We start from the raw sequence: 15,956 nt of genomic DNA, 5'->3' as shown, positions 1-15,956 counted from the left end.
TGATAACGAAACATTGTGAGCACCATGAAAGAAACTGCTGCATTCTGTTCCCTTATTTCATCTTTATGGATGCTGGAAACATGGACAGGGTTATCTGCATCATCAACCAACCTTGGGATTAACTAGGTATTAAATGGGCACTGTTAGCCAGGCAAAATGAATGGGCAACATGTCCACAGATCATTTCAAATCTTTCCAATAAAACCTTTCCCAAAAGAGTCAGTTATGGTTATTAAGGGGAACCTGACTCCACATTAGTAGCCATGAATTCAGAAAGGGATATCAGTGAAGCTCCTGTAGGTGTAATGGCAAGCATCCGAATAATTTTGTCTCTACTGTATAGTGGATGTTCAAAGGACTAACTGTCAAATCAAGGTTTCTCTCTCATGCTTAATATGTAGGGGAGCAGCACACAGAGCAAGATCCTTCACGTTGCAATTTCTTCTACTTCAAAGAATGCATAAGCACTTCAGCTAGATTGTTTTTCTGGTGAAATTGAATTCAACCACTTATGTCGGCAACATGCCATTAAGGAGGTGCGCTCATGTTCGCCGCCGTTTCAGCCTGTGTGTCATCTACACCCGCTGCACGCTGACAAGTCAGCTCTACCTCCACGGACGCAGGGTACTCACACACACACACACACACACACACACTCTGAGGCCTGGGGGCAGGTGCCGTGGACTGGCGCTCTGGCTGAGTTATGATCTGGGTCATGGCTCATGTGTGGCGGTGGTGACACACTGGCTGGACAGGAGGCCCCAGGTGGGGTCAGGTCATCCTGATGCGCAGACAGCTGAGAGGAACGTGTGCGTCAACATGACACACTGCTGTCATGCAGAGCTCAGAGGACATCATCAGCATGCACTCTCTCTCTCTCTCTCTCTCTCTCTCTCTCTCTCTCTCTCATGTGGTCTTAAAGGGGGATGGTGGTGAGCGTCCTTCTGCGATGGGCTGAGATTTGATAACATGACATATAGAGATAGCATACGAGAGGTGGGAAGGCGAAAGGAGATGCAGTTCTGTCCACAAGCGATGGAGTGTTCTGCCCACAAGTGTTCTGTCTGATGTCATAATGGCATCCAAGGCAGATCAGGGCCAGGCCAACTGCTGCCGTGGCGACGCTCATCAGCATCCCCTCCTCCAGTGAGTGAACATCAACGCAGGGGAGCAGAGGAGCAGGCCAAACATCAGCGCAGGGGAGCAGGGTAAACATCAGTACTCGGGACCTCATTATCTGCGCCCTCTCACCAGAAGTACTGTATCCAGATTTGTATTGCTTGTTTCCTTCCTTGTCTGCAGCATGTGCAACATCTTCTCTGAGAATACCCACCCCCCCACCCCTCTGTGTTTCACTCTGAGAAGATACTTTACTGCTGTGATATAATTGCTCTGAACTGCATGCACGCGCATATTCACATCGACACAGTACAGTCCTTTACCTCCCCTGGCACTTTTCTGTACCCCCCCCCCCCCCCCCCGCACCCAGCCCTACACACACAGACACACACACACACACATACTTTTTATATTCAGATCATGCTGCAAGCGCTTGCGTCTCAGTGGGGAATTGCTCTTTTTGCAATATTCAACAGGGTTATGAATGCATGGAGGGGTAGTGGTTTAGCGCGCTGCACTGTGCTGTGCTGCATGCTTCGCTCCGCTTGGCTGCTGTATGTGTGTGTGTGTGTGTGTGTGTGTGTGTGTGTGTTTGTGTGTGTGTGTCTGTGTGTGTGTGTGTGTGTGTGTGTGTGTGTGTGTGTGTTTGTGCGCTGTGTGTGTGTCCTGTTGCAACCTCAGGCAGGGAGCTCAAGTCAACCACAAGCTGAAGGTGTCACAGATGCCTATCGACATCAATCGCATGCCCCGAGCTTGGAGTTTTAAGCCTCCTGTCCAACCCACGTTGTTTGTCGTGCTTCAGCGTCCTCATTCTTAATTTGTTCAACTCCCTTTTCATTTTTTTTTTTTTTTTGGACGATCAGATGAGCTTGACTGGGAGAGACAAGTATGATTTATATTACATTTCTGGCATGCATCCCTCTCTCTCTCTTTGTGGTAATATCATGTCATAAATCGACACATCTATCTACTGTATCTATACATCTATCTAACTATCTACTGTATCTATCTATCTTTCTATCTTTTTATCTATCTAGATCTGTCCATCACAATATGTGGGTGGGAACACATAACAGTAGAGGCACTTAAAAAAACAGGTAGTTCAAATGAGTAAACAACAGAACACCAAATGAAATAGCACTGCGTGATGGTGAAGTGCATTCAAAAATCGGGTCTAAAATGGTAGCAGCAACTACAAATCTGACCTCCTTCTGCCTCACTCCTCTCCTCTGATGCAGCAAGAGACAGGCCAGCATGTTTACAGTCCCTTGTACACGCTGCCCTGCTGCTGTTGTTATATTCCATCAAGTGTGCTGTGCAAATTCACTTTGTTCCGCTTCACTGAAACATTAAATTAATTAATGTTCTGAAGTAGACCTTGGGATACATGCGGTATTAGCTGCTTTTAGCGAAAATATTCTATTTCTTGTGCACTTGAGCTGAGCAAATCACAGGGAATGATGACACTTGGGATGTGGGTCATGCACCCATTTACATTTAAGCATCAACTCTCAGGACTAGTTGGACAAAAACATGTATGTCTCCTCGTCTAGTCCTGCAAAAACATTGGCTAATGGTGCGTTAGGCAATTCGTTCCATTCCCAGAAAGCCATGTTGCGGCCTGCCTCGGCCAATTTGCCCCAAAATCATCTTCATAATGTGATCGCCCAGACAGAATGTGCAAAAGGGTTGCTGAGCGTAATGTCCCTTCAGTAGTCGTCCATCTGCACAAGTCTAATCATCACTATCGTTTTGAACAAAAAAACCCTCATCTTTCTTCTTACACCTGAACCTCTCAGAGTTTTATTTCATATTTCATTAATCTTACACAGAGCAAAGGACTCTTCAAACGGTTATGGGCTTTTGAAGATCTCTCCCTCCCTCTCTCTCTCTCTCTCTCTCTCTCTCTCTCTCTCTCTCTCTGTGATTGTGTATGTGTGTGTGTGATCTTGTTTCCCTTGCTTAATTTTTGGATCCAAATAAAAAAAAAGGTGTGTTTGTGTGTTTCTGTCTGTGGATGACCAGGCATGTGTAGCCTACTTGTGTTTAAATGTCCAAGGGTTCTATCAGCAGTTGCAGTCACATGATTATCACTCTTCACTTGTTCATTTGCCTCCTCTAAATGAATCCAATGACCCTGCATTAACACCCTCATGCAATGTTCTAACTGACATTAGAATAATAATTTCTGACTAACCTTCCATTCTTTCCGTGGACCATTTAACAGTGTCCCTGAGAAAAGGTAGTAGCCAGCCCTTTCCATTATCAGGATTGCCTAGCCTGGCTAGCACCTACCACTTCTCTAATGAGACGTAGTCTGGCAACAAGACGTTCATTTTCTCATTTTGAAAAAATGCCCAGATCCGTTCATTGGGCGCCACGGATGTCTATCAAATGTGTCTGTGCATAGCTCATCATCGTCTTGCTTCCCCCCCTGTTTTGTGATTGGTCCCCTATCTCAAGCAAAAATTAGGGTTTCCAGACTGCCTTATCAGCGTGAATGAAATCACCGCGCAAGGCAGGATGGGAACACCCAGGCTAAGGATTGCCTGCATTTTCAGTGACTTCCAGGGATTCAGTTATGTACGTTAACACATTGCACATACAGCATTTGAGCTCTGTAGTTTTTGCAAATGGCCAAGACACATTGTCATTGCTGACACAAAAGCCCATTGTTTGCTGTGAGGAGATGCTTTATGCATTCATTTGTGTAAGAAGAGCATGGCTGTGCGTTTAATTTGGGTCATGTTAGACTCGTTTCACATATTAATATTTAATTTCTTTTAAAGTGAAGGTTACGTAGGACGGTCTTTTCATTTCACTGCTGTGTTAAAAATTAATTAGGCTTGAATTAACCAGTAGCCTTAACACCTTTCACTATTTGAATAAGCTCAACGTTGCAGTATAATATCGGTATTCATACTAATATTTACATATAAGCACGGTATATTTATGTACAGACATATTTACATGATGTGCCTACCTCAGTACTATGGTATACTGGCAGTCATTGTCTTTGACTTTGTCAGGACTGTTCTCCTTACATTTAGTACAGTATGTGAAGACATGTTGATTAGATTACAAATAGTACTTGCCCTCAGTGGACCCTTTCAAAGAAAGTGTTAGGACAGACCATCAAATATAACACTGTCATCTGATTTTCTGTTATTGGGTAAAAGGAGATGTGTTCAATACAAATTCAACACATTTAATATGTATCATAGAATGCAGCTGTTGAACCAGGCTTGAGCAGAATTGAAATGTGATTCTGAAACTCAATAACTGGTTGACAACGTTCCCCCCTCTATTACTCAGCAGCATCATTACAAACACTTTACTCAGCTCATAACAGAAGATAAGTACACAGTTCTGAATTCACACTTGTACACAGAGTATTTCCCACATTTCCCACTGACTGATGAGGTGAGTGGGTAACGGCAAACCCACCATACTTTGACCACATTAAACATTTGTGCAAAAGGTTACCAAGCTCAAAAAATACATTGAGGGCTGAGAACCAAAGGGGCGTAAGTGACATTTTGGTCAAAATTGAGTTATATATATCACCTGAAAGCTCTTGATGAGCTCTCTTAGCTGACACAATTATAGAAGTAAAATATTTATAAATATATAGTTATTGAACAAAAACCAAAGGTCTTTAACTGTGAACATAGAAGCAGTTAGATTTGTTTTGGCTCTCCTGTAAAGTTGGTGAAATGTCACTTACGCCCCTTTGGTTCTAAACCCTCGACATGTTCGTCTAATGACCACAAAAATGACCACCACCATAACATATTAAACAAAGAGGGCAGTGCAACATCCAGCATTTCAAAAATCTCCTTTTAAAGCAGTATAGATAATTATCACAAAGGCCATAAAAGCAACATATCAGACAACTATGGACAACATCTCATCTCAGATATCTCTGGCAAAAGCTTGCAATTTAAGGCAAAACGTATAAATTACATTTATTCATTTAGCAGACACTTTTTTATCCAAAGTATAAATGGACACACTGCTAGAGGTAGACACAGCCACATCCATATCTCACCTACTGTACTGCCATGATGCAGTTCGGCCAGGATCACATCAGAAAACAAGTCTTCCAGTTCTCAATATTTCCTCCTGAAGACCATACTCAATGTAACATCCAGCAGAAACTTGCTATCAACTTGTACAGAAGCAGCCACATAGTAGATACAAAATGTTGGTGTTTTATCAATGTTTATGGGAAAGACTGTAAAGATCAGACATACTTTGCTGTGTTCACCATAAACAACTAAAATGTCTTACAGTATAATAGTATAACATACTCTGCGATACAGTATACAGTATATCTTAGGGATGCACCGAATCCGGGTTTGTCAGGCTTGGTCGAATACTGAAATCATTATTTAAAGTGTAACTCCGGCGAAAATTAACCAACTCAAGAGGAGTAAGCTACTGACGAGGTTTGGTGCTGTTTTGAGCAATATCACTGGTTAAAAAATGCTCTTTTGAAAGCAACAAAACAGATATAGATGAATACATAATCTCATAGCAATGTTTGTTGAGCATTTTCCTCTTTAATTATAATTCCCAAAAAAGAATGGGCAATAACTTTTTATGATGCTCACGCACAGATCATAACACTTAAGCTTATAAATCACAATACTTTTTCTTGCCTATCACTTCCAGTTCCACTGTCCCACAATGGCAAGTAACAAATGTAAACACCTTCCCATAATCACTTGCAACATCATTATGTCAAGGTGCATAGGATTACAACATGGTAGGTTTGGTTTAAATCCAAATCTCTTCAAACAGCTGAAGACGTGGTTGAATCCAAAACCGTATCTTGGATTTGGTGCATCCCTAATATATCTTAAGATGAAATACGATCAGATATACTGTATATGTTATTATAGACAAGACTGCATTTCAATATGAACACCCACCAATGACGAATTCTATGTGACTTTGTCTGTAATAAAGCACAACATATTTGTGAGAGCAATCTAAATGTAAGAACACTTCCTCTTTTTTGTCATCATACTTTTATGTGACCAATTTCTTTCTTTTCCCCCTCATTTTGTTGTTGTCTTTGAGCAAACCCTTTCAAATGTGATTACAGTCATGTTGAAGAGTTCAGTAGTAAGGCTTATGATCTGTGAATGTCTTTTTACATCATCATTTCTGGGCTTGATGCCATCAGAAGGAGACTTCTAAAATCTAAACAGACAGCTTTGCCTCTAAAAACCTCCCCAACTCCTCCGCTTCTTCCCTCTCCTCTTCCTCCGAGTCTCTTGTTTGATCTTGCAATGAGTCATTGAGTCTGTATTGAATTGTTTTTCCTCTTACGGCATTATCATCCCAGTGTGACCATGGGGTTCGAGCTCCTTCACACTTGCCCTCATCTGCTCTCCTCTCCTCTGCATGCATCCGTGACTGCTTAGATTCTTCCTTGGGTTCCGTAAGTAACCGTACCCACATGGGAACACAGTTCTACAGTGTGACACCACTTGCCACCGGGGTTCTAAACAGCCCACTAACGTCAGAAAGACTCAGCAGCGCAGTGGAACAGACTGAACGGCCACACTGTCACATCCGCTATCCGCTAACCGAGTATCCAATTCCGCTGCACCTACCCATGTCTGCTTTTCCCCCCCTCTTCTTTTTCATCTCTGTGCAGACTGTCCCCATTTTATATTTTAAGACATCTATGACAAATCGCAGAGTACACAGAATTCTGTTGTGGGGATGCTGATGTGACCTCTGGATATTGTAAGCTGTCATGTCGAGTTCTCATAAATGACTCTTAAGCCGTGACTTCATTTTCTCTGCCATTTCTTCCCCTTTTCCGCAAAGCGAGAGAGAGAGAGAGAGAGAAATAAGGAGCGACAGTGAAAACGAAAGAGAGAAAAACGAGAGACAGAGGCACAGAGAGAGGAGAAAAGAGTAAGAAGGAGATTGAGAGAGGGAAAAGAGGAGAAGGAGCCCGTTGGTGGAGCCCGTTTCCTCCTGCCCGGAGGACTGGCTGTGTTAGAACTCGGTGGTGGAGATCTGAGTGACCTCTGTGCGGAGGTCCTGGTTCACGCTGAGCGGGGCGGCCCGGGGGGACTCCCGCTCCACGCCTAGTCACGCCGGCCTCTTGACGGACTCGGTGGTGCCGGCGCCGCCGCACACGGACACGGGCTCGCGGGTGGTGTTGCGCGCCCGCGAGAAGCTGCCCTGGCCCGCCGCGCGCGCCCGGAATGGCAGGCAGAAGTCGCGGAAGCAGCGCTTGAAGTTCTCGTCCAGGAAGGCGTAGAGCACGGGGTTGAGGCTGCTGTTGGTGTAGCCCAACGCGATGCACAGGTGCCAGCTGGCCACCACCAGCGGGTTGCCCTTGTCCACCTCCACCAGCGTCTTGACGATGATGAAGATGTGGATGGGCGTCCAGCAGACAATGAAGGCCGCCACCACCACCAAGACCATGCGCGTGATGCGCCGCATGTTGCGGTCCTTCTCCTTGGAGCCCGAGAGCAGGCGCACGCTCTTCAGCCGCAGGATCATCAGGCCGTAGCACACGGTGATGACCAGCACAGGCACCACGAAGGCGAAGATGAACACGCAGATCTTGGTGACCGTGTCCCAGTACCAGTCGGGCTGAGGGAACCTCAGCGTGCAGATGGTGACTCCTGTGAGAGGAAGCGGGTGGGAGCAGCCATTAGTGGAGGCGCTGACAGCCCTTAAAGGACCTCTGCACGCTTTTAGTTGAACCTCGTGCCTACGACTACAGTAACAGCTGCTGCCTCACGCAAGCCAATTGCCAGATGCTGCGATTCTTAAATGTTTTAACACAATGCAGATGTTACACAAGTGAGTACGTGATGCAGATGCAGAAAACAGTTGTGACCTTCCACTGGCATTGCACAAAGCACAACGCAACGCAACTCAACAACAAAATAACACCAAACGTAATGCAAAACAAAACAACACAACACAACATAACACAACCACAACACAGAACAACAACAAAACACCAACAAAGCAAAACACAACACAACGCAACACACAGCCATGTACCTTTGTCGCTCACTGGAACAGTCACGGCCATGATCATGATGGGCACCCCAACAGCGGAGGAGAGGATCCACACGCAGACGTTGATGATCTTGGCGTTGGTGGGGGTGCGGAAGTCCAGCGCCTTCACCGGGTGGCATACGGCGATGTAGCGGTCCACGCTCATCATGGTGAGGGTGAAGATGCTGGTGAACATGTTGTAGTAGTCGATGGCGATCACCAGCTTGCAGAGCAGCTCTCCAAAAGGCCACGTGTTCATCAGATACTTGGCACTCTGAAAGGGCAGCGTGCTGGTGGCTAGCGCGTCGGCTAATGCCAGGTTAAAGATGTAGATGTTGGTTGCGGTCTTCATCTTGGTGTATCTGATGGGAAGAAACCTGGATATAATCTTCTGTTGACAAACGATGATACCGCAGCACATCAAACACACTATACTGTACATTCATAGTGACAGATCGCTGACCAACACAGTGAAAGTATCTTGCAGTTGGTACAGTATATTCATGCTGCCTGCAGCCTTGAATGTTTGAATACCGCGGAGACAGCCAAGGACTGGCATGCTCTGAGCATACAGTAACAGAATAAACAATGTTTTTATCTTTCAGATGTTCATTGTTTAACAAGTATTATTTCATGTTAATGCATTACATGAGGCCTCTGGCTTGTCCTACAGAGAAATCTTGAGAGGGGTCTTTGAAGCTAAGCGCTCACGCTCTATTCTCTGACCTCGCCAAGACTAGGCCACTTCATGATAATGCACTACATACCCTGCCTCTGGCTGGTCGCACAGATAAATCAGCTTTATAAAATATGGACAGTTGATAATTACAAACTAATAAATGAAATATGCCATCTGGGGTAAAACAATTTCCAATCACTCTGAATATGAATAAGTGAGAGTACCAGGAACAACATGGTACGTTGGTAGCTCTTCAGTCGACACTGTAATTCAGGGAACTCTCTCTTAAGAGCCACTGTTGAGTCACTCCAAATCTCTGCCAATAATGGCTACAATGAGATGCTTGCTGTTTTCACACCAGAGAGTTCACACAAAATCCACAATCTCTCTTCACACCTGCTTTTCCACACCACACAGTGACAAGACACTGTTTTCCACCATTATACAAGTATCTTGGCCAAAAACGTACTAAACAGTCTGGTGAGAATAACTTATGTGTCTATGTGTAATCTTGTGTGTGTGTGTGTGTGTGTGTTCCTGTCACTCAAATGGTTTAGTCAAACAAGGTGTGAAGAATGCAATGCTCTTGAGTTAATTTTTCTGGAAACATACTCTCACTCTTCTCGAGGGTAATTTCACCTGGGGGTCCGGCCACCTTGACCTCCAGCCCACCCAGAAGACACCCATCCAGACCTACTCTCTGCTGCTACTGTTAAGCAGCATGCACCAAGAACAATAACGGTAACTATAACGATAACGATAACGATAAAAGCGTCCACACTGGCCAACGATAAGAAAAGTCTCTTCTCGTGTTAAAGAACGTGATGGCTAAAATATTATGGGTTCTGATTGGCTGTAGCTTTTTATCGTTCTCAAAATCGCTCTGAAAGTGATCCCCAACGATATCATTAAACATATTTGTTTATATACAAATATAATGTTTATCGTTCTTGGTGTGAACGGCCCTTTACCGCTGTGTCGACGTCACATGCGTGTGTACAGTATGTGTGCCTCGTTTTATGAGTACAGACCCTACAGTATTTGTACAATTATAAGTTTGGTCCCATTCCGGGCACTATTAGTGGGGTAATAGACTGTTGGTTCCATTAGCGCCTGCACTATAAGCCATTTGGCTAATGGCAGTAACTCTACCAGTGTTCGATCCAAGGGAAAAACGCTTCTGGGAGCTTGGCTCGAGGTCATGGTCCAACCCTAGGGTGAAATTACTCCAAACTGTAACTGCTTGGATAAACACTCTTAAATGTAGAGTCATAGAGGTGTATTGTATTAAACATCTGTTACAATGTGTATTTGTCCAGTCTCTACAATATATTTGATCAATTCTTGGCACTGAAAGAGTCCCTTGTGTCCACTGTCCACAGGTGTATGGACATCTTGATATGGAATGCAATCCAAATATGATTTGCAGTGCCGTTTCTAATTATGTGACATGTGAAATGTCCTTCACTGAAACCGTTCTGCTGTGGTCCTGTCATTGAATTCCCTTAGCAGCTGTTTGTCGGATTATTGAGTTTCGGCTCAAGGTCTGTATGTGAAGGAAAGCTCTTGAGAAAAGGATAATGGCTGAGCAGTGAATCTCTGCCATGCATTTTCCACATGTGTATGACCCACATAGTTTAAATCAGACAGAATATTGTCCTGTGAACCTTGATTCCAGGTAGAGGTAGAACAGCATTTAACACAATAGGAGATCATGGTTAGTCACTTTTCAGTATCTCCTTTGTACATGTTTTCTTTCACTCCAGTGCAACATTGAAGGCTGATTGGTGTGGGTATGTGGGAGAGGTCAGAACACTAGATGACCTCTTAAGCCAGGTTTAGACTTGCTGCAGACAACGCGTTCGTGTTCGCATCATGGCTGCCTCGCGTATTTTGCGGTCGTTTGGTGCGTCGGTCGTGCACGTCGTCGCAAGCGAACATGACGCGTCCGCGAGATGCAATACTGATAAGAAAGTAGGGGGCGATCACTCCAAATAAAAGGTGACTGCAAGATGCATTATCGACATCGAAGCTGGGGGCAATCATGAAAGTAAACAATGGCACATGGCCACATCCACATCTGATGTTACTATAGTCTCCCCCTAGTGAAGACCTCCAGTTGGGTGCATAATGCTGCCGCGAGTCTGTACACAGGACACAGCAGGTCGCACACGGGCGCATACGCTTACAGTACGCTTGGTCTAACAACAAGTATAATCCCAGCCTTAGCAGTTCAGTTTCAGGGCGTCATGCAGCATATAAACGTATCGTTACACGTTTCTCTGCGCTGCTGTCCCCTCCTGCCCTCATGTATTCGCCCCATCTACTGGACAGGATCTCACATGTGGTTTGAGTAGAGCACTCTTGAGCTGCCCTCTTGAGCAATTATCCTCTCATGTAAGATGAACCTCTCTTGTGAGATGTCTAATAGAGACGAGGAGATTTCTTTTCAACCAACCGCCATGAACCTGTGACCATGTTATGGCTCGTTGTAAACGTCAATCACAGCCAATGATATATTTAATTTTGTCTACGTGATGACTTCAACTTAGGTGTGGAGGTTGATTTTACTGAGATGAAACTTCCAGCACCATCATTACTCAGTTAATTGGAAAATAACTATGTGACATGTAATTCACAAGAAGCCTTTTTGCTCTATGCTTTTCATATTTTCAAGCACTTCATCTTAGATCTGTGCTGGAAAGGATTATCTGTGCCAGTAACACACTTCATAAGGGCCATAATAGTCCAAAAAAGAGCAACATTTGAATGTGAAGAAGAAAATACAATACAAGGCATTTGTGACAGTTGGCAAAACATTACTAAATGATTTGTTTAGGGAATAAATGGCAAGATTGTGCGTTGCTAAGCAATCTACAGTATATTGTGATGAAAACAGCTGGCTCATTTCTGGTTCATATTTCTGGTTCATATTTCTGGTTCATATTTTGTTTTTTTCCTCTGAGCCTCTTGTTTTGAAAACCTACAGTATATCTCCTCTTTGCTGCCAACATATATTTTTGGACAAAAGGTAAGGGAGTATCAACATAAAGTAAGCAAGACCCGGATAAGGTCATCCTCCTCAGTAAATGATTGTGATACAGGGCGGCAGTGGCTCAGGAGTTAGGGTCGGCGTCCAGCATCTGAGGTTGCCGGTTCGACCCCAGCTCCTCCTGACCCTGTCCAAGTATCCTTGAGCAAGACACTTAACCCCAGTGCTCCACAAGGCAGCCTCCACCATTGGTGTTTGTGTGTGTGTGTGTGTGTGTGTGTGTGTGTGTGTGTGTGTGTGTGTGTGTGTGTGTGTGTGTGTGTGTGTGTGTGTGTGTGTGTGTATTAATTGGTGAATGTGAGGCATGACATTGTAAAGTGCTTTGCAGGAGTCGATAAAAGTGCTATATAAATGCTGTCCATCTACCATACAGTGGGTTTTCAAAAACAGCATGATAATCAATCTTTTAAAGGCCAGGCATACAAATTGCCATTCTTGATATATACACACAAGCTCTTGAGAGGGATCTTCAAAGCACAGCGCTTACGGTGCATTCTTTGACCTCACCAAGGCTATCTGAGTGCTCTACGTTATCCACTTGACGAGATCATCAAAGGTAGAGTCCTCAATCCTAATACAGTAGGCCTAGAGAGTTTTTGATTAAAGGTACAGTCCTCAATCCTAATACAGTAGAGGGTTTTTGATTAAAGGTACAGTCCTTAATCCTAATACAGTAGAGGATTGTTGATATTTGAGCTCGACAGTTAATCACATATGCCCCGATCCCATCCATGAATTCAATGAATGAATGAATTCAATAAAAAAAGGCAGAGACTATTTGCACCCGGGTGTAAATAATGAACATTACTATTTACACCCGGGTGCAAATAATCAACATTACTATTTACACCCGGGTGTAAATAGTGTAATAATCAACATTGCTATTTACACCCGGGTGTAAATAGTGTAATAATCAACAATACTATTTACACCCGATGTCTAACATCCATGTTCTCTGTCAATAGGCCTGTGTATTTACCAGCTCTACAGTAGGCTAGGCCTAATAGTTTTGAACAGTTTTTAGCTGTTTTGCCATGTCTGGGTTACTTGGAAGTGATTATACAAATATTAGGGTAATGAGTGGTCATGTGGTAGCTTCATCAAAGACAAGCTACTTTAAAGAGTTGTTTTCTGAGTTGTCTTCCAGGCAGCGCTGCCACTGTTGACTTAAAAACACTTAATCCTACTCCTAACCTTAACCCTAACCTTAACCTAACCTTAACCCTAACCTTAACCTTAACCCACGCCTAAGCGCCTTCCAGGCAGCGTTGGGGGCTCAAAGTCAAAACACAACCTTTCTAACAACTACTGAAGCCTACTTCTACTTAACTCTACTCATAACTGAAATAAAACCAGTAAATCTTTGACAGGTTCAAAAAGCACAAACTCTTATTTGCCGCGAGGTAACGTCATCTAAGAAAAAAGAAGTCATGGTGCGTAGCAGCTACTTTGGCAGGCAACAAAAAAAAAAAATCATCTAAAGTTCGAACCCAGCACTTCGTGCATGGTAACACAGTGACTTTACCGCTGTACTACGCCCCGTCGAAGAGGGAGGGGAGAATACTAATTATTGACTAACTTGTTGGGGTTGCTAGGTAACGGTAAACAAAACAAAAAGATCGTGTTTCTTGATTGTGCTTGCAAACGGACGGCTTTACCCGTTCACTGAATAAAGTTTGTGGAAATTTAGCACCACTTTCCCATCTCAAATATAGTTTTAATAATCCTAACTTGTTAGATTTAGGTAGGCCATCTCCTGCCAAGATGGTCCCGCTATGTTGGATAGCACGCATTTCCGGTTTGGGTGCAAATAAGAAAATGCCTCCATTCCACTATTTACACCCGGGTGCAAATAATCACTCCGATAAAAAAATGTAATGGCTCAAAGTCAATGATAGCACCCTTTAAATGAAGAGAAGGTTTCTCCAAAACACAGCTTGCATTCTTTTCACATCCGTTAAACAAAAGCCAAATGCACACCATCTCCAAGAGACTACAAATATGTTATTTACCAGAACCAATCATCCTCTGAATCCACTCGTCCCACTACTACCACAGTTATGGTGTGAAAAGGGTCCATTTTGAAAGTCTTGTCCCTTCTGCCTTTGCTGCGCTCAACATATCAACGTAAATACCCAGTAACACCCTTGTGTCGGGCGCACAGGCCTTAGGGACAATAAAGACAATCAAATTGCAGAAGTACCGGCATCATTGCTTAGCCAACCATATGAGATTTGTCTCCCTCTGCACACTTCAGTTGAGAACAAGTGACATGAAACTCTTAGCTTGCTCTTAGCTTGCATGACGCTGATACGTAGAAACTAAAGATAACCAAAAAGAGGGAGAAGCAGCATTACTGCAATGACGTGATAAATTGAGCCGGAAATGTTGCTACAATAACTCTTCATCCGCCTCTACAGATAAAGGTGCACTACACAGGAGGTGTACAACAGCAACCCCCCCCCCCCCCCCTCCCCCACACACACACACACACACACACACAATTTCCTGCAGAATGACACGGGACTTCTGTCTCTGTGAAAGCCTCTGATTTCCGTGATCACCAGAAGTCCCCACTGTGTACAACAGCAACCCCCCCCCCCACACACACACACACACACACCATGTCTAATCACCCCTCTTACCACCCTCCTGTGGGGAGTTCAGCCGTGATGCCAGACCCTGCCCCCACCCTCCCACATGCCTCAGCCCTGTACTGATAACCCCACTTGCTCCGGTCATCAGCATGGGTGTCATAGACTCTAGCAAGCAGCTGCATCTCTCAGGTGTACCGTTTCTGTGCTGCTGGGAGTGGGATATATGTGGGATACTTGGAGAACAGATGGTATATAATTGCCTTAACAGTAGCTGACTTTTTAAATAATTTGCATGTCATAAAAAGTTTGGAATCGTCCTCAAAAGACTTATCAACCATATGTTGACTTGGCATATTAGATTCAACTTTACTTTATTGTGAGTACAAGTACAGAGACAACTAAATGCAGATTGTGTCAACACACTCGTTCTCTAAGGATTCTTCTTGTTAAAGGCATTATGTTCCGACTTTTGTTACTATTTAACTAGAGAAACAAGATAAAGATGCCGTTGTAAACTGATACACAAAGACTCCAGAATCGCCCACTGATGTCCAGTTGACATAATATCTGAGACTCCTGATTTTTTTCTTTCACCGAATGCAATATCATATTGAGGAACAGTTGCCAAATGACACAATGAATGATGCTAAGAAGTCAAACGATCATGCAGCAAGCATCACTCAACAGTACACACACAATTCATCATTGCATCGCGCCTCCTGCAATACTATTGTGGCCATATATCAGCATATGAGCTACAGTATGTGTTGTCTACGGAGCTATATGTTGTCTAAGGTGCCATTAACAATGCCATAGGTCCTATATATATATATTTATATTTGCACAACTTTTTTTAATTCACTCAATGCACTATGCACATCTGCCCACAGCCTTCATTAAGACTCTATAGTTCTTACCTCACCACTCCGTACATAACCAGTATGTTTCCGAGGAGTCCCACGACGCAGATGACAGAATAAAGAGCAGTTATGCATATGGCAATAATGATACCCGAAGTGCTTCTCGTATTCTGTGCGCCGACACTCCTGTTGGGGAAAAGTGCCAGGAAATCATCCTGGGTGACATTGTACGGAATGACAGAGTAGAGATCTGCGAAATCAGAAGCGGACATTGTTGGCAGCTCCATCTCTCCAGTTTCTCCGACCCGCAGCTTTCAGAGCGACTCGGGTAACTTTGCGAGCTGAATTGCGCGTAGCAACCCTGTCGCGGTTATTTCCTAATTTGACACGGCTGTCTCTGCATACATAGCTAAAGACAAAAGTACGGGGGATTCGGCTGGTTTCGCTCCGTGAGTAGCAGCTGACCGTCCACCACTCTCTACCCACGCGGCTTAATGCTTGTGAAAACACTCTCCTGTGAGTGGTCACTCACCACCTAGTGGGTGCGCCTGGCGGCTCGAGCTGCTGTATCATGAATTTCCGTCTTTCCCGACACCAAACAATTA

The 15,956-nt window shown here is 44.1% G+C and overlaps 1 protein-coding gene across 1 annotated transcript; it reads right to left on the bottom strand.

Annotated features, from left to right (window-relative positions):
• Positions 1–7,236: 7,236 nt before the first annotated feature.
• Positions 7,237–15,638, bottom strand: oprd1b (opioid receptor, delta 1b). The gene is made up of 3 exons (XM_062539754.1): positions 15,409–15,638; positions 8,167–8,525; positions 7,237–7,778 (listed from the first exon to the last, which is right to left on the bottom strand). Exons 1-3 carry the CDS (start codon positions 15,636–15,638, stop codon positions 7,237–7,239), a joined length of 1,131 nt encoding a protein of 376 aa, XP_062395738.1.
• Positions 15,639–15,956: the final 318 nt, after the last annotated feature.

Source organism: Sardina pilchardus, chromosome 6, assembly GCF_963854185.1.
Source record: "Sardina pilchardus chromosome 6, fSarPil1.1, whole genome shotgun sequence".
Lineage (NCBI taxonomy): Eukaryota > Metazoa > Chordata > Actinopteri > Clupeiformes > Clupeidae > Sardina > Sardina pilchardus.
This window is presented reverse-complemented; position numbering and strand designations above follow the sequence as displayed.